This window comes from Salminus brasiliensis, chromosome 11 (assembly GCF_030463535.1).
Source record: "Salminus brasiliensis chromosome 11, fSalBra1.hap2, whole genome shotgun sequence".
NCBI classification, from domain to species: domain Eukaryota; kingdom Metazoa; phylum Chordata; class Actinopteri; order Characiformes; family Bryconidae; genus Salminus; species Salminus brasiliensis.
The window spans coordinates 7,547,722-7,570,646 of record NC_132888.1 but is presented as its reverse complement, the minus strand read 5'-3'; the positions used below and the strand labels follow the sequence as shown (position 1 = coordinate 7,570,646).

Here is a 22,925-nt window from a genome sequence, read left to right as displayed (position 1 = left end):
TATGATCATCAGTTGAACACCAGGGTGCCTCAGACTCCACATGCTGCATCTTCAGCGAGCCTCCACGTCCACCAGCATCTCGTTTGCCACACGGGTCTCATGTATGTTGGTATAGAGCTGCACCTGTAGCATAGCAACACTGACATTTTCAAGTCTGTCTTTTTGTATAGACAAAGAAAGCTCATGTTACTGGCTCTTTAAGCTTGCAGTGTACCGTAGACTAAGAGACAGGACTGATGGAGGTCTAATCTGAGGCCTGAAATGCAGATCAACACAATTATAAATTGCTATTTATCCTGAAGTAAAGCAATCAAACTAAATCTATACTAATCACTTCAAAAGGCTTCGTAGTCTCATAAACCCTTGCATATATGGCTGCTAGCAAAACCTTGTATCTCCAAACAGCAGCTTTACAGAAGAAGAAGGAGAAGAAGGAAACATCTTAATTTTCAATGGAAGTCAATGTAAAAATTTCCACCTGGGCCTCTTCTATTGGTCCATTCATCATTCCGTTTAATTAGAATTTAGTTATAAAGCCTGTTCACAACAAAAGTTGTCATAATGCAGCTTTAGAGAGATCCAGGCCTGAGCCTCTTTTGAGGAGCTAGAGGCGACAGTGGCAAAGAAAAACTCTCTTAGAACGAGAGGAAACGACCTTGAGAGGAACCAAGACTCAAAAAAGGGAACCCATCCTTCTCTGGTTGACACCGGAAAGCAGAACAAATAACAAGGGCAAGAATAACTGAACGAAAATAGAAAGAAATAGAAAGGGCTATGGCAGATGTGACATCAAGCCATAAATTATGAGAATGTGAGTGTAGGACAATGCAAAGATACAGAACAGGGCAGCATTGCAGTGGGCAACAGGGTAGTGGAGAGCCAGGTCAGGTAATCTGTGTGCAGCTTATATAACAGTGTAAATTTATTCTTCCCTCAAAGTAACTCAATATACAGCCATTAATTTCTAAACCACCGACAACAAAAGTGACATTTTGGAGGGAAAATGACAAGCAGTGCTCAATTCGGACATTTAGGGATGTACTCACTTTTGTTGCCGGTGGTTGCCAGTGTTGTCCCATGAAAAGATATACTTAAATATCTGCAGAAATGTGAGGGCTGTACTCACTTTTGTGATAAACTGTATATATTTTTGTTTTTTAATTAATTTAATTTATTTTTTCCCTTAAGAACAACTGGTATTCTCAAAAAATATGTTCCTAAATATTCTCTTATTCTTGCATGTCAAACATTATGACTATAGTGAGTGGGCTTCCTAATGAAGAAGTCACTTAGGACCCCTAGATGTTCAGACACAACCCTGAACTATCTAAAATGAGAGCAACTAAAGCTTACTCTTATCGTGCTGAGAGCACACTGCTTGTCCAGCCATTTCCTCATGAGTCTGTCCAAGAAGCTGCTGTCCAGGAAGGCCCACACCTTCAAGTAGGTGAGCTTGCTGCACACTCACACTGACAACCTCCAGCAGTTCCTCATCCACAGTCTCATGAACGTTACTGATGTCTAGAGTCATGTTTATTGACCCCAGACCATCACAGAAGCATGTTTTTGAAAAACCCATTCATTTCTGCCAAAAACATGCTTAGGCCAGGAGTGCCATTTATGGGCATAACCACATGGCACAGACTACAAAATGAGGACACTTCTATTGGTCGATGACTGAAGTTTATTTGTTTATTATGAATAAAGCACACAGTGTACAATTAAAGCGTAGGTTATACAAAAATAATTTTATTTTAATTTAATATATTTCACATTGCTGCTATGCATACGAATTACTCACTAAACAGTTATTTGCTTTTAAACAGACTGTGACTAAATATGATCTTTTATACAATGCATGTATATATGCAAGTTATAAACAGTAAATTGTCAATTGTCTGTTGGTCGGAGCACTCTACTATATCAAGTAGAAAAACAAACAAAAGAAAAAACTGTATTTAGAGACATAACCCATTCCTTTGAATTTTTACCCCATGTTCTACCCAATATAGAAGGCCAATGATCCAATCCCCATCCATGTGAACTCCCCCTGACACTAGCAATGCCCCCAACACTAGGAGGGTCTCCTTCAAAAAGTATGAAGCTAGCCACCGCCTGGTGTATGTGAGGAACAGCTCACAGCTCTCCCGCTTCAAAACAACAGCTAACAGACTGACCAACATCACACTAGCAGTGATGAGATGTGGTGAGGGAATGCCACCAACCCACCCCAGAGAGACAGCAGGGCCGACTGTGCTCTCTCTGACTCTGGCTGCTGATGGTGAGCAGCACAACCCAGGATTCTACCCAGCGATCCTCGGATCATAGTGGCAGCTTCTTAATCCACTAGCCCTCACCCCAACCGCTATCTCAATTTAAAGGAAACACTTTAATTAAACTGAGGAAATATTTGAAGTCTCTAAATATCATTTTTCGACCTTAATAATGATAGTTCAGGAGTTCTGTAAAATAAATAAAACATTAGAATAGTTACTGACACCGAGGGCAGATCTAGTTCGAGAAAGGTTTACAGTTTTAGACCTGCACCTTATACAGTTAACTTTAAGAACAGAGTTCTTCCTTAGATAACATATACAAATAATATCACTTTATTATATAAAGGTAAATAACTCAACAACAAACTACACACATCAAAGCAATCAGTGCAAATTCTATTCAAATACTAATATACTTCACAACAGAGCTGGGCAACATGACAATATTTTATCATATAGTGATAAATTTTGTAATTGTGGTACACAATATGCTTTTATGAGTGTATCGTGGATATCGTCAGTGCTTAAAGAGCACAGATTATCTGTATGTTTCATTACAAAGAGTGCCAGACTTATTTACTTCAATGGAGTGCAGCATATTTTGAGTAAAAATCACGGTACACACAGGAAGTGATTAGACTGCAGTGTTGTAAAGGAGCTGGGAGCTGATTGGTCAGGGAGGAGAGTCAGACTGGATTATAAGATATTAAACACTATAAGAAAAGTCTCGACTAAACTGAATCAGTCCAGAACATCTGATTATAGAAACTGATACTGAAAATAAAGGAATTTTACTGAATGTATTAATCAGCAGCTCATCTGATCTAAACTGTGTAATCGGATCGGTATTGGCTGATACTTAGCATTAGGACTCAGATTTGATCAGGGGCAAAATAACCTGATCAGGCCATCCCTAGCGTAAATGTCAACGTTCATTATGTGGTCCTCCTGTAGGTATGCTGCAAGAATACTTACTTTAAAAGGTTCACTAATGCCCACAATGCATTGCAGGTTACTACTGTAGTAGCACAGCACACATTCGGCCCCTATAACCGGAATCTCCTCCTTGCTCACATAAACCTGCATTTTATCATATTGTGATACATTTTGTAATTGTGGTACGCAATATGCTTTAATGAGTGTATCGTGGAAATCGTCAGTGCTTAAAGAGCACAGATTATCTGTACGTTTCATTACAAACAGTGCCAGTCTTATTTACTTCAATGGAATGCAGCATATTTTGAGTAAAAATCACAGTACTCAGTATGGGAGAGTATTTGGATAGCAGTTTTTTTTTTGGCTGCTGGTGCATTTTGTCTACTTAATTAAATACTCTGATAAATATTGTATACCGTAAAAATATCTCATATAAATTTTGTGATATGACATTTTTCAATATCGCCCAGCTCTACTTCACAATCAAACGCTGTATACAGTATTTGTAACAGTTGTGGTTGAAATAAAATGGAATGACAAAGAAATGATAACACCGATGAGAATGATTAAAGAATACGAATAAGAATGGGGTTGGACATGTAAGTGGGAAGAAGATAGTAAGATAGTTCAAATGGACAGATTGGAGAGTTTCTCATATTACAGTTTAAGGCTAAAACACTGAAATGCAAAAGCTGGGGTAGGAAAAACATCTATAATAAGAGGATTACCTTCTTTGGTAAGAGGTGCTGTTGCTTACTCTGCCTATAAGACTTTAAATTCGCAACAAAAGCTAGAACAATTGTGGGCCAAAACATCACATGATCAACGGCAACTTTTCCTTTTTGCAGAAAGGCAAAAAAGAAAAACGAAGAAACTGACAACGGAGGAAATTAGAACAGAAATAATTAAAACACCATAAGCACTGTTCTGATAAAATTGCACTTGTCTGAACCCCTCAGATACAGTCTCAAAGTGCTGGTGTAAAAGGCAAAGTCAGTGGTCTTAACTGGCTACTGTGTGGTCCAGTCCGTCAATGTTCTCAGGCAATAAGCCTTCTTCGACTGCTGCTCTGGATTCATGAACCTAAAACACAGTAAACATTCATTAAAAGCCTGAAAACTAATTTTTCCACACAGGGAAAGTCAATGTGGGCTTTCATTTACAGCTTTAAATTCCACATGCAGAGAACACATTCTTCATACACAAGATGAGTACAGAAGCGCTACAGAACACAGTAAGTCATACTGTGGCCCCCGAAACATGTGAACACTTTAACCAATAATTAACCATTTAACTATTAGATTACTTATACAACTCCATAATTATTAGATAATTATTACTGTTTAAAAGAACAAATATTTTTGTGCAATGTGTGACGACTGATGGTAGACTCTTTGACCCTTATTCATGAAAGGTTTCTTATATGTCTTGAAGTGAGTCCCTCCCCTTATGCTCTGTGACGTTTATTACACACTAACGATTACTAATTGGAAAGTACATACAAAGCAATGCAAACTAGAGTAGTTTCTAAGGTATACCAGTGGTTCTGAGGAGTTTAAGAGGTTAAAAATAAGGAAGTCCCTTTTTTTAAGACTTCCAGAAAAAATATCAAAATCCATCCCCTAATTATTTTTTCATTATTAGGTGAAGTGATATGTCATTATTTTGGGATTATTACTAGGCTTTTATAATATTTTGCAATGATTTCTCATGAATGTGAAGAACCTTCTCAACATTTTGAAAGTTTTACGGCTTTGGAATAAAACAAAAACCAATAAGCTTCCACAAAAAAGGCTGAAGTGATTTAATGGAATATCTCAGTATTTGAAGACCTACAGCACTGCAGTGTTTTACACGCAAAATATGGATGTCCCAATCCGATCCACTCTATCTGGTTATAGAAACCCCAATCACACACAGCACATTCACCCATTATAAACCAGTTATAACATATCAGTAGACCAAAAACCACAGATATCAGTCCAGAGTGTGTACCACTACACACACACACACACACACACACACACACACACACACACACACACACACAGGAGAGACAGACTGGATTATAATATATTAAACACTATAAAACAGTCATTTTAAGAAAAGTCTCGACTAAACTAAATCAATCAGTCCAGAACGTCTGATTATAGAAACTGATACTGAAAATAAAGGGATTTTACTGATTAATCAGCAGCTCATCTGATCTAAACTGTGTGATCGAGGAGACTCGGATTCGATCGGGGGCAAAATTACCTGATCAGGCCATCCCTAGCGCAAATGATAACGTACTGGAGGTATGCTGCAAAAATACTTACTTTAAAAGGTTCACTAACGCCCACAATGCATTGCAGGTTACTACTGTAGTAGCACAGCACACATTCGGCCCCTATAACCGGAATCTCCTCCTTGCTCACATAAACCTGCGAAGAAGGAGAAGCAGAAGTGGGGATAAACAGCATGTTAAGTACAAGGTCTGCAACTGGCAGACTGATAACTGCAGCAGGCAGAACTCTACCTGTATGAGCTCATCGTTGAAGGCCACCTGGTCATCCTTCACCCAGGTGTAGGTGATGTAGTCAGAGATGCTTTTGAATCCAACCTGGGAAGAGAGGTCTCTGATCACTACTCAGTTCAGCAAGTCATGAAAGTCAATACAGCAAGTTTATAAGGTCAGTTGTGTGCCATCATAACAACTGACCTTATAAAGGCCAATCCAGTCCCAGGCACTGGAGGGGAAGGGCTGCAGCGGGCTATAAGTCACCATGGCGTCCAGATCTGCACTCCAGTCGCCTTCAGCATGCAGACGCACCAGTGGAATGTCGTACATCTTCCTCAGCTGAACAGATAAGAGACAAGGTTACAGTATCACAGTACAGATCATTACACACAGCTACAGGAAAGGAAACCACACTTTATCACCATTTATAAAGAAAAGTCAACCTCCATTGTTTAACCTATCCGTGGCAGTGAACACAACTGAAGATATATTCACAAGCAGTGTTGCTATTTCAATGACACAGGCGGAAGGAGTGAAAATAGACTGTTGGCGAAGGTGTAAGATAGCAATGAGCATCGCAACGCACCTCACGCAGGGTGTAAGATAGGGCTCATACAGTGTTAGGCAGCAACCTCAGCTCATCTGGGGAGCAATTAGGGGTTAGGAGCCTTATCCTCAACCGTGGATATTGCATGAAGTGAAAGCGCAGTCCACGCCCCAACTTCCTGCCAATCTAGGGGATTGAACCAGTGACCTCCCGGTCCCAAGCCTACTTCGCTAACCTTAAGGCCACAGCTGCCCCCAAACTAGGTTAAAGGAAGCCTAAAGGTAAAATTTGGTAAAATTGTTTTAAAAAAAGAAAATGATCAGAATTGGACATATATCTCAAATATTTGTATAATAAATGAATGACAAACAAATTGTACTCTGGAAGAAAGCTTGAATGACTGTGCTTTACTGCAAGTGTAATGTGCTTAAGCCTACAGTTTAATATCAGACAGTCTGTATCTTTTAAAGCATGTGACTGATGCTATTATTATGAGTCATGTTACATAGGCAGAAAAATGTAGAGTAAGGAGTCTTATTAGTGTAGTATGGTGGGCTTGGCAGTAGGGGTGTAAGAAAATATCAATATACTAAAGTATCGCAACAGTACACAGCCCTACTTGCCAGGCCAGGGAACTGTAACCTACCCTGCCACGAGGAAGGCAGTCTTGTTACCCACCACTGTCCAGAGATACTCTTAAAAGGCCCTGGGAACCCAAGTCTGAGTTCGGTTTCTTTCTAATGAAATGAATCTGGCTCCTCAGGGCCAGATTGCTGTAATTCCCCAGTATTGCCCAGCATAACCCTGAGTAATCACAAGGTTAACACAGCTCAGCCTTCTCACAGTCTGAGCAACCCGGCGAGAGGTCCTGAGACAACACCGTGGCCAGAAAGATCCCTGCCCCGCTGCACGTGTGTACCCAGCCCTACCGCCCCTGCTAAATGCTGTGGTGATGCGGAGAGGGATGGGAGGTGCGACGGGGCATGCTGGGTAGCCGCTCCCCCCAGTCATGGCTCACGTTTGTATCTATATATAGGCTGGTAACTCGGTTCCAGACATCAGAACCACAGTAAATCCTAAAGATCTGTGAAATCACAACCTCAGTCAAAAAGTCAAAAAGAGTCAAAAGCTGAAAAACGTAACTTCTCTGTCTTAAGGCTGTGTGCGTTGCCATGGTAACGTTACTTAACATCCACATTTAGTATTATACAAAAAAAATCAGTGAAATGTGGAAATGAAATTTAGGATCACCTCCAGAGTGAATACGCCAAACACAGGCTTATGGTCACTGACGCCATACTCCATGCTGCTGGTGTAAGTGTCCTGTTTCACTTTCAGGGGGTATTTCTCCATCAGATCCTCCAAGAGCTGTGTCTTCTTCTCTCTGACTGCATCATCATCCTCCTCTTCGAAGACATCCTCAGGCGGAGGCTGCTTGGGCTTGACCCGCCAGAGAATCCGATCGCACCAGGCAGGCTTCCTCTTTTTACCACTGGCCAGCAACAAGCAGAGAGAAAGAAAATGGGGGAAAGAAGAGCATGAGCTGGGAACGACTTCCTGCAGTGATTAGGAAACACTGTGCATGTTGATGTGCTTGAATGTCTCAGACTTTGTACAATTTAGTCAATGAGCCAAAACACACGTTTGGTGTCTGACGTTTCCTTCCAAAGCTAATTGAGCTAAAATAGCTAATAAGTGGGAGTTTAACAGTATGTGCATGTGTACAGAACCAGCACAGCTTGGTGCATTTGGTCCAACAGAGAATACATGGTAAGCTACAGTCAAAGCAGGGGCAGGTAACGTGGCTACTTAATTGTGGTGTGATGTTTTGCATATGCAATATGCTTTGCTAAGCATATCGAGGACACTGATCAACTGCATGTTTTATTACAAACTGTAATTAGTCTGGTTTAATTGGATGAAGTGCAGCAGATTTTGAATAAAAAAAAGAAAGGAAATCACTGTACTCAGAATAGGACAATATTTGAATAGTAGTTTTTAAGAATCAGCCACTGACTAATACGCTACCACCCAAATACTACAGTCTCCTCTGTGGTGGTCAGTCCTGTGAGGCCCTGAGCACTGAAGAACAGGGTGAAAGGAGGCTCTGTTACAGTCTGGAATTATAGAACTACACAGTGCTCCTATATGGGAAGATAAAAACAAGGAGGTGGTGTTAATGAAGTGGCTGGTCAGTGAATAATATTTTAATATTGTACAATTATTAATATTGCAGCTTTCAGTCACCAAACATCTCTTAGCTGACTGACATTTCAGATAAGACAACGACTGTGTACATGTGATTTTCTAGTGAACCATTCCTTTAAAGATGATTAGGTGGCATAGCTTAGAGCAGGGGTTCCCAAGCCTGGTCCTGGAAGACCCCGCTCACCCTTCACATTTTAGTGTTGCTTCCTGAGTTGAAGGTGGTGGTGATGTGTCCGAGCAGGAAACCACTAAAATGTACAGGGCAGGGGGTCCTCCAGGACCAGGGGTGGGAACTACAGCCCTAAAGGAATACTCCAGTGTTATTCAGTCCTCTCTCAGTTCAGGGCCAACGTGTACGACACTTACAATAGAAGCCGAAGGGCCTATTGGTTGCTATTATGATTATTTTAAGAGACGCGATTCCTTTTCTTCTATTAATCCTCTGAAGTCTAAGGAGACCCCATGTTACCTGAAGCACTGTATCAGGAGATAATCTGACCCTGAGCCTGAAAAACTAACGTCAGATTAGCCTTCATATACCTTTACTTAAGTGGACGAATCCTTTTGGGGCTTGACACGGGTTTACCAGCGTCTTAGCGTCACAAAAGCAAAGAATACAATAAGTATCTAAACGGTGAGAGGCAAACGACGAGTTTCTGAGTGTCCATTGGTCAGTTTCACACAAAACTATTGACGGACGCACAAATCAAGCAATTACAGATGAGAGGCAGATGATGGCCACACAAATTCCCTAGTTAGACACAGCGAGAAGGGGCAAGTATCTCGACCTGTCTTCAAAGCCTCATTACTCACATATAATCTGGCAATGAGGTGCAATAGAAAGGGCTGACTCTACAGATTCAGAAAATATTTGAACCGTACTTCTGCGCTGTATTATCACCCAGATAATAAAAGAAACATCAAGAAAACTAATCTGACGCGCCGGCACGTTCGTAGACTCCAGGTGGGTTAACTGATGGCATCTTACATGTGCTTACATGTACACACTGGAGAATTCCCTTTAATAACCAGCTCCACTGGGCAGTGATGCCATGGACTGTATCATTATTGCTGCAATGTGTAGTAGTGAGTATTGTCATAGCAGACAAATACAAATGACTAGACAGGGGGTACGGCATTGCATACTCTGTATGGGGGGTTAATTATGTACACAGGAAGGTGCACACAGAGGAGTAACAACAGGTGAGGGGCAGACAGCAGGTCCGTTAGTTTGTGTCAAAGGAGGTTCAACAGTAACCACTGTGCTCATCTTGTAAAGCATGTAGGTCTGCTTATCTAGAACACCAAATATTCAGAATTTACTGTATGCTTAAAAAACAGGTGATGTGCATTTTATCATTTTATGAACCAATCAATTCTCTAGGAGTCGTCATTACAAACAAGAAAGCGCTAAAGCTAAATCATACGCATTCCATCACAGTTACACCATCTATAATCTCCTTGTGTGTAATCACAGTTATTACATCAATAATCATCTTATGCATAATCACCTTATGAATGCGATAAGCTTGCACACACAATGGGACATGGCAAGGAAAGGTTCACCTGGTGCAGAGTGAAATGGGGTTGGCCTGGGTTAATAATGTGGCTAGTCCTGGGTAGAAGAGTGAGTTTAGCTCTGGACAGGAAGCCTAGTGTATAGTTTCCATCAACCAGAGTGAAAGTGGACTTGGAAGGGTGGGAAGGGTGGTAGTGGAAGCGTAAGTGAGGGTTTGCCAGAGAGGCAGGACATTTGGGGTGGGGGGGTGGAAATAAAGCTTACTTAAGACCAAACCAAGCCTTCTGTACCCTGCAAGGGCAAGAGAGAACAAACAATCATAAGAACCTGCGAAAAAACGACGGCATGAGCCGCTTTCGAGCATAATACTGATCATAATCTGCAGCTTCGTTTTGCATAAGCCACTCAGGCTCCGCCCACAAACATGTTCTTCCATGGCAACTGTTATGAGGATGAAAAGCAGAACTACCTTGAGTCATAGGTGTCAGAGTTCAAGTCAAATTTATAGGTTGGTTGAAAATCAAGAGGTCCTTCTTCAAACTGCTGTAGTATCGGTACTTTCTTCTTCATTATGGTAAGCTGATGAGAAAACAGTCATTAGAAACCAAACCAACAACAACACTGGACTTACATAAATACTGAAATACATCAAAAACATCTATACAATGCACATACAGCCTCCTCTGAAAGTATGAGACCAATAAGGCTGGGTTTGAGATTAAAAATGATGATGGATCATATTCATTTGTCCTCAGTATGCAGCAAAGCAAAAGACTACTAGATGCTTCAATAACTACACTGAACTTTTCCACGTGTACCTGATCCTTCGACCACAGCAAGTTGAAATTTCGGTTGGTGATACAGTTCCGAATGAAGTGCATCCCATGGTCCTCAACGCGGAAATTCAAATCTCCAAACCAGAAGACAATCCTAAGAAGACAACAGCGTAACACCTTTAACACAACTGAACAGACAGAAATGCAGAAAAAATTATAAAAAAAATAATAATCAAGTCAATATTATATAGTGGTGACTCAAATTACAGCAATACAGCAGAATGTGTGGCTGAAAATCTGCCTTATGTTAATAGAGTGTCTAATAGAGTGTAGAGTGTCTAATAACCCCCCCCCCCTCCCCCCCCAACCCCAACTCTGTTGAGATTTTTTTATATGGCCCTTTAAGTGGTTAAGTTTGACACCCTTCTATTGATGCCGGTGTGTACTGAATTAAGAGGCTCATCCTGAACGACACAAGACGATACACTGCGTTTACTGTACTTACTTGTGGTCCAGTACAGAAAGAGCCTTCTTCCCCTGGAAGGTCTGAGAATCCAGGATGTGCTCAAATTCATCCACTCTTTCTGAGGCATACTTCATGTGGGCAGCCAGGTGACAGTTGACGAAACACATCATATGGCCATAGAAGGACAAGCGAATGGTCACGGCTCCTTTATTACCCTAGAAAAAAGGTTACAGAGGAAAAAGACTTAAGGATTTTTTTACATATGGGCATTAATCCTTAAATCAATGTAAGAGTTCGAAATTAAAATGTCAAGCACAGATACCACGATGCTTACTGTTTTGTTTTTTTCATAGAACTTTTTTGTTTGCATATTTTGTTATGAAATCAACGTTCAAACAACCAGTAAAATCCAGTCACAGATAGTTATTACTAATAAATAGACGCTTACAGCACTTTTTCTTTCTGTGTGGTGTTGCTGCTTAAGAACTTCTATTAATAACTGCAATTTTTTACTGCTCTGAAATATGAATATTGCTGCTTTTTTATATGCTGCTTTTACAAGCTTTTTAGATCTTATTTGGGATAAGATATAAAAAATACAACCTATAAAAAGTGGAACTCCATCAATATCAGGATTTATAGTCGTCTATCCAGTATTTAAGTCAGAGTTGGAATCATTATCTGTACTCAGTATCGGCAGATACTTGAAAATCTGATATCAGAAAAAGTGGTATCGGTACATCCCTAATTACAACAATGAACGACTGAAAAGCTCATTAAAAAGTGGTTTATAGACCCGCATCACTCACTGATGCACTTACCCAGTACCCAAAGATCCCAGTGCGAGTATATGTAACCTGGATTTCTCTGACGAAGGGCACATGCTCTAACTTTGAAAAGAACAGTAGAAGCAGACCCTGCATCCTTATAGAGGACACCTGGATAAGAGAGGCAGAGAGAACATGGCCGTGTGTGTTAGGTTCTCTACATTTTAGAATTAAAAATGCTGCTGCTATCAAACGCATAAAACTCAGCACAGATTCAAAAGTACTAATATAAAATATCCTTCCTCTGAGCCATGACTAGTAAATACACCAGCAAACCGACAGAAGGGTCTGACTTAGCATTTAAAAAGAGGGGTCTCCCACCCTCTCAACAAAAAAAAAAAGAAGGGTCAAGAGAGGGTCAACAATGAGCGTGTTAAGGAGGGCCTTAGTGAGGAGTGGGTGGTGCAACCAGCGGGAGCGTCAATATTCAGAGGTTCGCAGCTCACGGCTATGTAAAATTTTTATAATCAGTTTCGGTGGAGTTACAGATGCAGCAGAATTAAAGTTTTCACCTCTAGGGGGCGCACTAGTCAGGTTTGGAACAGTAAAAGTATAATTTAACAATAATAATTAAAAATAAATAAATAAAGGGTTAAAATCACCACAAAATCACCAAATTGACCTGGACCCTGCCCTTGCTTCTAGTAACCCTATTAATCACTTTCCCAGACAGTCCCCTTTTTCTCCCAATTTGGCACTGCCAATAACCCACCCGTTCCTAATTCCCCCCAGCCCTGGCAGTGCGCTCCTCCAATACATGGGAAGCCAGCCACTGCCTCTTTCGGAATGGATGCTAATGCAGCACTGTCAGGCAGCCTACATGCTCTGAGGAAAGCGCCAGGTACCGAGCCTCAAGACCCCAGCTAACAGACGCCTGTGCCGACCAACATCGCTTTAAGAGTGATGAGGGAAGAGAGTGCCAGCTACCTACCGGACTCCCACTGGCCAGTGATGGTAAAACAAAATGGCTTGAGATTTGAACTTGCGACCTCCGGGCCATAGTGGTATCCCAGTCAGTATATTAAGCCATTACTGACAAATGTCCAAACTGTAGCTGATCTGTGTGAGTCAGACTAACAGAGAAAAGTAAAGAAGCAGCAGTACTTTAATGTAACCCAGAGGGCCCATCGTGTTCATGAACAAATGACTCCAGGAATCCTCAAAGGCCAGATCTGCCAGGAACTTCAGAGGGGCTGCCCTCACCTCCTGCAGACTGGGGGAGAAAAGAAAAACATCGGAGGCAGCTTAGACACACATTTCTGCTTACACACTTCATAGTGATCAGAGCCTGGTCTTGTGTGAATGGAAATGAACAGAATTGCCTTTGGTTCTACACATCAGGATACAGTTTACATGTGAAAAGGCTGGGCTGTTATCAGACTCTGAGATCGGAACTAACTGTTACATTTACATTTACGGCATTTAGCAGACGCTCTTATCCAGAGCGACTTACAAGGTTACCTGTATTACAGAGGAGGGCCAATGTAGTGTTAGGAGTCTTGCCCAAGGACTCTTATTGATGTAGCGCAGCACAGTCACCCAGACTGGGAATTGAACCCCAGTCTCCCACATAGTGTGGTAGCTCAGTGGCAGGTAGTGGTGTTATCTGTTGCGCCACACCAACCACAAACATATACGTTATATATGAGGCAATGGCCGACAGACCCCATAAATCTGAGCAAACCACGACTGAGCCTATACCAAAGTACATCCAGGACCTAAAGTGCATCCATAACCTAATATAGAGGCAAAGGCCAGTTTATAAAACTTACTTCTTCTCCCTTCAGCTCATTTAGAAGAGCTTAGACGCTGCTGTAGGAATGTTTTACACATGGACCTTTTTAGCCTGTCCGGCACTCACCCGATCACATAGAGGTCGGCCTTCTTTGGGGAATTAAGCTGGAGCAGTGAGCTGACGTCATCTGGAGGTTCGGCCGTAGCCACGTTCCATGTGACCATGTAGAGCCTTGGGGAGGGATATGAAGAAATTAAGGAGAGACAGAAAAGAAGGAAAAGAAGAAATTTAATATTCATTTCATCCAAATGTAAACAGAATACTTTCATTCTCCTTCCGCCGTGAGTAATCTGTCCTAACTCTCAAGATTAACAAGCACGGTTTTATGGAATTGGCACATGAAATTCCAAGCAAAGTACGTCACAGACCAAGATCTGAGACTGTCTAATCCATCTTAGCCATTTGAGGGGCTAGTAAATGGTACATATTGTGTGTTTCCCTCCAATAACCCAGCCTTCCAGACCAATCTATGAACACGTGGATATGCAGAGCTCATGACTGACCAATGGTCTTTTCTTTTTCTCCAGGAAAACCAAAAAGGCCTGTAGCATTAAACAAAGATGTGGTTCTTCAAAAGTGGTTCTTCTACAGCATCACTTAAAGAACCCTTTGCAGCACCTTTATGTTTGAGAGTCTACTCACAAAAGCTGCACAATGCATTGCAATCATTGGTGTGTGGAATTAAGACATGACCTTTGCAATCCTACTGCAGAAGAGTGAAGATGCAAATGAGCCCCAACCACAATGTGTTCTTAAATCTTCTTAAATCTTCTTTAATCCTTTAGCGTGTAGCGTGTAGTTATATTTCCTTTAGCGTGTAGTTATATTTAGTTTATATTAGCAGTCATTTCTCAAACACAGGACACTGTTAAAATTATAACTTCCTTAAAGAACATTGGGAGGTTCTTCAATTTTAAACTGTAGAGGAAGCTTCAAGAGAAGGTTTCTAGAAGGAAAGGGTTCCTTGAAGGTTCCTCAAAGCACCTTACACTGCACACTGAAAAACCTCCTAAAAGTTCCTGAAGGATCCTATACTTTTAACTGTGATGTAGCACAATTATGGTAATGAAGGCAATAAGTGTAAGGGCCTTATTTTAATGACGACCAGTCAACCGTGCACCACACAGCTTGATTCATGGTGTGTCTTTGCTATGGTAACGATGGGAAAAGTAGGCCTTGCGTGGCTCAAAACGAGCAAAAGACATGTACTGAGTCCCTTAATTAATCAGGGGTGTGTTTTGGGCGTAACGTGCAGTAATAAACCAATCAGTGCGTCTCTCGCCATTCCCTTTAAGAGCCAGATGTGGTCTGACTTTGGCGGGTTGCTATTTTAGTGGTGTTTGTGTGTTTGTGTGTGTGTGTGTGTGGGGGGGGGGGGGGGGGGGGGTGTACGAGTGTTGGGCTGCATGCGCCTGTGTTGACAATTCACTGCTAAGATAGCAACGAGCATCTGACTGCTGACGTCTGCCTAGGCAGTTTTCAGTCAGTGGTGCTCCTCCTGTGTTTTCCGTAGCTGAGATAGACAGCAATACTCTAGAAACTGACCTGAACACCCCTCATTTCGAGACCACCACGCCCATCAGCGTAGATATATTCACAAGCAGCGTTGCTATTTAAAACAACGCAGAAGAAGAAGGAGTGAAAATAGACTGTTGATGGGGTGTAAGATAGCAGTGAGCATTGCAGCACGCCTTGAGCAGGATGTAAGATAGGGCCCAAAATAAAATTAGGAGACTGTTATGAACTGTTTAGAGGAACCGAGGGGGTTCTACAACTCCATGGAACAACAGATGACTCTCACATTCTTGTAACGGCTCCATCAGAAAGGCTGTGTTTACACTTGTATTAAATGTGGGCGAGATCCGTCTCTGACCACCACCAGTGTGGTTTGAGCGATCCGATCGTAACCCAATCACAGTGCATCTCGGGGGTGTTTACGGCTGGCCTTTCATACAGACAAGTGAAACGAATGTGATCCGATCCCTAAAAACGATGATAACGCCGGGAGTAAACAGGCCCATAGTCCAACAGACAGCATTTAAAAATTAAGACTACATCTGCCTGAATAAGTAGTACATAAAAGCACTGTTTTTATTTCTATATGGTTGTAAAGGCAGTAAGAATGTGTAAAATTATTAAAAACACATCTCCTGGGCTAGTCTGCTTTTCTGACGGTCCATAAACACCTCAACACCTTTAAAGATCAGTCGAATCTAAAGTCTCAGACACCAATAACTCTCCTGATATCGACTCTGATATCATCCCCTAAACTCTATTTAAGACCCAGTAAAAGCTCAACCTGAACTGATCCTTCTGGCGCTGCTGAGCCTTCTGTCCACAGATCTGGAGCGCTCCATCCAGGGATCTGGCCACCTGGGCATTAACCTCGCCTTTAGCGTCCAGGTCATCCACGCAGGTCATTAGCATGGTCAGTCGCTGTCGCAGGAGCATCCTGCTGCCTGTGGACTGAGTGGTTGTGCTGGCCACGCTGTCCGAGCGGGGTCGTGTCTTGGTGCTGAAATGCGCCGTGATTTCCTCCATGCTGTCTCGCAATGACCTTCTCCACGCTTAGACCGAAGCCAAATTTACAGTGAAGCAGCTCAAGGCCAAATGCTCAAGCAGAGCTCTCAAGCAATCTCTACCTTTACTAATCTTATATTACACTAATGCACAAGACCCCGAAGTCTTGAATTCAACCGCATCCAATGGAAGCAATGTATGTCTCAGTTCCAGAGTCCGTGTAGAGGCTAGAGGTTCATTCCCACTCACTGAGAAATGACAAGGCAAATGGGTGGGCTGTAGTGGGCTGGACTTCGGACTGGCTTAGAGAGGTAATTAGACTCACAGGACGTGAGAAAGCCACGTGAGAAACAACACAACAATAACCGAAGCTTCAGGTCACTGTTTAATCTCAGTATATTAGTCTAATAAGCAGGACAAAATATTGACTGAGAAAAGTCAGTGAAGGGGGGCTCTCGCCCCACTGGGGTCTGCGGTTGTGCTCTGGTTGGCCGGTGACGTTGCATCGCCGGCAGTTCAAAAAATGAGAGACTTGACTGCACACACGTGTGTTGGTCCACTATCACTAGAGTTGGGGGCATTGCGTGTGATGGGGGGGGTGGAGTATGTATGGGACGGGTAACTGCCGGTCCAAATTGGGGATAAAAAAAAAGAAAAAAGATGCGACCCTCTAGATCTGACCTTAAGTAAATTTTTAATAAATAGAGGTGCGACAAAGTGTTCACTGAGTAATGCCGTAAAGAACCATCTTTGTAAAAGAGGCGTAACTAAAGAACCTGTATATTGGTGAAGAACCTTTACCTCGACCGAGAATGGTTCTTCTATGGCATCGTTTACAGAACCGGTCATAGCACCTTTATTTTAAAGGCTATAGAGCAGCAACAACTGAACAACATCAATAACAGCAATCATGAAGAAAATGGTAAAGAATCACGTCATTGATTAGTTGGCTTGATAGTGTCCGCTAGGTGGGCTCCGATAGGTGGGAAGGGGCTTTTTATAATATAATGCATAATTTATTTTATACAACAGCCTTTTCCAGTAAGAGGAGCTGCTTTAAGAGAAAGGTAAATGTAAAGGTCATTTACGTCCTGGGGCAGTGCTAGGGGCAGTGAGTACACACACACCAAGAGCGGTGGGCAGCCAACTCCAGCGCCCGGGGAGCAGAGAGGGTAAAGGGCCTTGCTCAAGGGCCCAACAGTGGCGGCTTGCCGAGCCCGGGAATCGAACCCACAACCCTGTTATCGATATCCCGGTGCTCTAACCGCTGAGCCACCACTGCCCCAGACTCAGCATGTCGGAGGTGGCTGATGACCGGCCGTTTCTGTAGTCAGAAATATCAGGTTTGATTACGTTACACCCCTGACCCACACTATTGAGTAAATCAGGGTAAAGCAGGGGCGCATGTTACTGTCCGGTTGACATGGCTAATATGATCTAGAAGACTGGCTGCTTTGTTTGACAGAGTTATGCAAACCGACCAGAACATTTAGAGACACTACGGTCCAACACCACCGAACAAAACAGCAGAGCTTCATTATTAGAATAATGGGCAACGATGAAGACTTGCATGATTTGAGCCGTGCCCAGACGAGATTAACTTTCACAGGGTCCTCGGGTAATCCCTCTTTTGTTTGGGGGGCTTCTTTGTGAATTTATCAATGCCAGTGTTTTCCTCCGTCACCCTCTGAGAAAAATATGGACCTACTGTTCTTTAATGAGCTCAGCACTCGTCTGATAACTTTAGACCCTTACAGATTCACATCTCTGTACTTTCCTAGGAAGATCGGATCGGTATCGGATCAGTATCAGCTGATACTCAGCATTAAGAAACTCAGATCAGATCAGGGAGGCACAATACCCTGTTCGGGACAAATCCAGGGCATAGTCGAAGACTTTTGCTCCATGAAATGCACTGGGTTTCTCCCGAATCCCACTTACAGCACCTTATCTGACATCTGAGGCTCTGGACGGAGTCAGCATACATCCAACATGTTATACAACCTGTATAGCTTCACGCCCCCCATGTCCCGGCACAGGGCCCACTTCCTCTGTCTGATGTGTGCTGAGAAACCTAATAACTAAAGCCTAATCCCTCACTCGTTGCTTACATCACTAGCTTTTCACTGACAGTTTCACCAGGTTTTTCCATGACTGTGTTAAAAAGGTAAGGCCTATTACATGCGTTTACCATCAGCTCCGCGCTGGAGCTCGTTACTTAATCAGTTAAACAGAAAGAAAGAAACAAAAATAGAATTTATTGGGTAAATCAACCTGAAAGTGTCCATTTTTTGATCCAGACTGACCGAGCTCAGGGCACTGGACCAGGCCTCCTCCTGCTCCATCTTCACACCTGTCAAACACACACACACACACATGTTTTTAATGCAGGACTATTCCAATACACAGCCAGAATGAGCTCATATTTGCCACTCCTCCAAAATAAAAGCTTATAAATATGTGTAGATATTTCCCCTTCATTTTTAGATTGAAAATATCTACACATTTATTTTATTATACGTATAGTAATTACAGTAATTATTTACAGCATTATATTATATATATTTAAATTATTATTAATATTACTTTATATCATTAGTTATAATAATATTAATAAATATATTGTGCATCAGTCCAGTTTGTAAAAAAACAACACACCCTTTCACACACACACACACACACACACACTACCACTACTACTACCATTACCATCACCACTACTATGATTACCATTACTACTACTACCACCATTACTACTACTACCACCACCACCACCATTACCACTACTACCACCACCACCACTATTACCACCACCATTACTACTACCACCATTACCACTACTACCACCACCACTATTACCACTACTACCACCACCACCATTACCACTACTACTACTACTACCAACACCCCTACTACTACCACCATTACCACTACTATTATTACTACCACCACCATTACCACTAGTACTACTACCACCATTACTACTACCACCACCACTATTACCACTACCATTATTACTACCACCACCATTACCACTACTACCACCACCACTATTACCACTACCATTATTACTACCACCACTACTACTACCACCACCACCACTATTACCACCACCATTACTACTACCACCATTACCACTACTACCACCACCACTATTACCACTACTACCACCACCACCATTACCACTACTACTACTACTACCAACACCCCTACTACTACCACCATTACCACTACTATTATTACTACCACCACCATTACCACTAGTACTACTACCACCATTACTACTACCACCACCACTATTACCACTACCATTATTACTACCACCACCATTACCACCACCATTACTACTACTACTACTACCACCACCACTATTACCACCACCATTACTACTACTACTACTACCACCACCACTATTACCACTACCATTATTACTACCACCACCATTACCACTACTATTATTACTACCACCACCATTACCACTAGTACTACTACCACCATTACTACTACCACCACCACTATTACCACTACCATTATTACTACCACCACCATTACCACTACTATTATTACTACCACCACCACTATTACCACCACCACCACTATTACCACTACCATTATTACTACCACCATTACCACTACCATTATTACTACCACCACTATTACCACTACCATTATTACTACCACCACTACTACTACCACCACCACCACTATTACCACCACCATTACCACTACTACCACCACCACCATTACCACTACTATTATTACTACCACCACCATTACCACTACTACCACCACCACCACTATTACCACCACCATTACTACTACTACTACTACCACCATTACTACTACCACCACCACCACTATTACCACTACCATTATTACTACCACCACCATTACCACTACTACCACCACCACCACTATTACCACCACCATTACTACTACTACTACTACCACCATTACTACCACCACCACTATTACCACTACCATTACCACGAAGAAAGAAACTCAGCTAACATCACATCACACAGTGTTAGTGTGTGTGTGTTAGTGTGTGTGTGTGTGTGTTAGTGTGTGTGTTAGTGTTAGTGTGTGTTAGTGTTAGTGTGTGTTAGTGTTAGTGTGTGTGTGTGTGTTAGTGTTACTGTGTGTTAGTGTGTGTGTGTGTGTTAGTGTTAGTGTGTGTGTGTGCTGTATAAGGCTGGACTCCACCCCTCCCTGCTACTATAATAAGGGCTTTTCTTACATTCCTACAAACACAAAAGCAGCTAAAATGAAGCAGAGTTTCCATGTTTTTAACGATTTCAGCAGGTTCTTATATAAATAAACAGAATAAATCGAAGCTCAAAGATCTTCTGAAAGTGTCCTCTACAGCTGTCGTTAGCTGAGCAGCCAGATGTGATCAGTGGGGTTAGGGAAGACCCCCTGCCCCTCTCACCTCACCGCCACCGCTGGCTGCTCATGATCAACGCAGCCGGCCGTTTAACAGCCTTCCCAGTGAAAGTGAACTACCTGGCGGTCTCTATCCGGCCTTCTTCCTGGGTGTGGAGGCGTCTGCAGGGCAGACTGAGGGCGGTACTGAGAGCTGAGCGCTGTCTCCCAGCCTCGTGTTTACACTCCTGCCTTCACACCATAGCGCCGCTGCCGCTGCCGCTGCTGGCGGTGAAGCTCAACACGAACACGGGTTTCAAAATAAGAGTCCCCACACAAGAGTCCTGTCTTCTGCGTGCTTTTTTTTCTAAATGGCCCACGTTTACTATTATTTCTTACAGTATTAGTTACTGTTAGTACTACATTCATGAGAAATATGCAAATATTAAATATAAGTACAGTAAATTAAGATGAGATGAGATAAGACAATCCTTTATTTCAGCTGTTGCTTATGCATGCACTCTTCTTGCCAGCTGTCTTCGTTCAGTCTATGGCATTAGATACTGCCAATATCCAATACCAAGATGTTGGCCAAGCCAATATCCTACATTTATCTTGTTATTACTATTATTATTATTATTAGTAGTAGTAGTAGTAGTAGTAGTAGTGATAGTAGTAGTAGTAGTAGTGATAGTGGTAGTAGTAGTAGTGATAGTAGTAGTGGTAGTAGTAGTAGTAGTAGTGATAGTAGTAGTAGTGATAGTGGTGGTAGTAGTAGTAGTAGTGATAGTAGTAGTAGTAGTGATAGTGGTAGTAGTAGTAGTGATAGTGGTGGTAGTAGTAGTAGTAGTGATAGTAGTAGTAGTAGTGATAGTAGTAGTAGTAGTAGTGATAGTGGTAGTAGTAGTAGTGATAGTGGTGGTAGTAGTAGCAGTAGTGATAGTGGTAGTAGTAGTGATAGTGGTAGTGGTAGTAGTGATAGTGGTAGTAGTAGTAGTAGTAGTAGTGATAGTGGTAGTAGTGATAGTAGTAGTGGTAGTAGTAGTAGTGATAGTAGTAGTAGTAGTAGTAGTGATAGTGGTAGTAGTAGTAGTGATAATAGTAATAGTAGTAGTAGTGATAGTAGTAGTAGTAGTAGTGGTAGTAGTAGTAGTAGTGATAGTAGTAGTAGAATTGGTAGTAGTAGTAGTAGTGATAGTGGTAGTAGTAGTAGTAGTAGTGATAGTAGTAGTAGTAGTAGTAGTGATAGTGGTAGTAGTAGTAGTGATAGTGGTAGTAGTAGTAGTGATAGTGGTAGTGGTAGTAGTAGTGGTAGTAGTGATAGTAGTAGTAGTAGTAGAAGTAGTAGTAGAAGTGGTAGTACTAGTAGTGATAGTTGTAGTAGTAGTAGTGGTAGTAGTAGTAGTAGTAGTAGTGGTGGTAGTGATAGTGGTAGTAGTAGTGATAGTGGTAGTAGTAGTAGTAGTGATAGTGGTAGTAGTAGTGATAGTGGTAGTGATAGTGGTAGTAGTAGTGATAGTGGTAGTAGTAGTAGTAGTGATAGTGGTAGTAGTAGTGATAGTGGTAGTGATAGTGGTAGTAGTAGTGATAGTGGTAGTAGTAGTGATAGTGGTAGTAGTAGTATGATTATTATCATTATTATTATTGTTATTGTTGTTGTTGTTGTTTTTTTCTCTGGTTCCAGTTTTGCTTTGTTTTGTTTTGTGTTTAATAAATATATAAGCTGCATTTACACTCCGCCTACACTCCATTTGTTATTATTATTATTATTATTATTGTTGTTGTTGTTGTTTGTTTGTTTGTTTGTTTGCTGTTATTATTATTTTATTTATTTAATTATTTTTTACCTTACTTAGCCCTATTTGAAATGAATTTGTTTTACATGTGTATCTAGGATGTGTAAGTTGTTAGATTTTACCTAGATATATATAATGTGTGTAATGTAGGACATAAGTGTATTTCTATAGGTAAAACTGCTTAAATAAACCAGTAAGTAGGACTTTCTGATAGGCTAATAGCATCATAGCTCCCAGCAGAAGTATAGAAAAGATATCTGGATAGTGTGAATCACCATATCAGGGTAAATACAACAGGGTAAATCTTTTTTTAAATGTATTTTTTTATTTAAACTGATCATTCACACATGTGTAACACTCAAGCAAATATGAACAGCCAGCTCAGGTTGTATGT

General features: G+C 41.6%; 1 protein-coding gene across 1 annotated transcript; it reads right to left on the bottom strand.

The window, feature by feature from the left end:
* Positions 1 to 1,661: 1,661 nt before the first annotated feature.
* On the bottom strand, positions 1,662 to 21,012 carry inpp5ka (inositol polyphosphate-5-phosphatase Ka). The gene is made up of 13 exons (XM_072691538.1): positions 20,877 to 21,012; positions 18,645 to 18,723; positions 13,917 to 14,021; positions 13,160 to 13,268; positions 12,050 to 12,166; positions 11,268 to 11,443; positions 10,805 to 10,916; positions 10,456 to 10,565; positions 7,511 to 7,751; positions 5,914 to 6,051; positions 5,731 to 5,814; positions 5,531 to 5,635; positions 1,662 to 4,295 (listed from the first exon to the last, which is right to left on the bottom strand). Exons 2-13 carry the CDS (start codon positions 18,713 to 18,715, stop codon positions 4,215 to 4,217), a joined length of 1,449 nt encoding a protein of 482 aa, XP_072547639.1. The 5' UTR covers positions 18,716 to 18,723; positions 20,877 to 21,012; the 3' UTR covers positions 1,662 to 4,214.
* Positions 21,013 to 22,925: the final 1,913 nt, after the last annotated feature.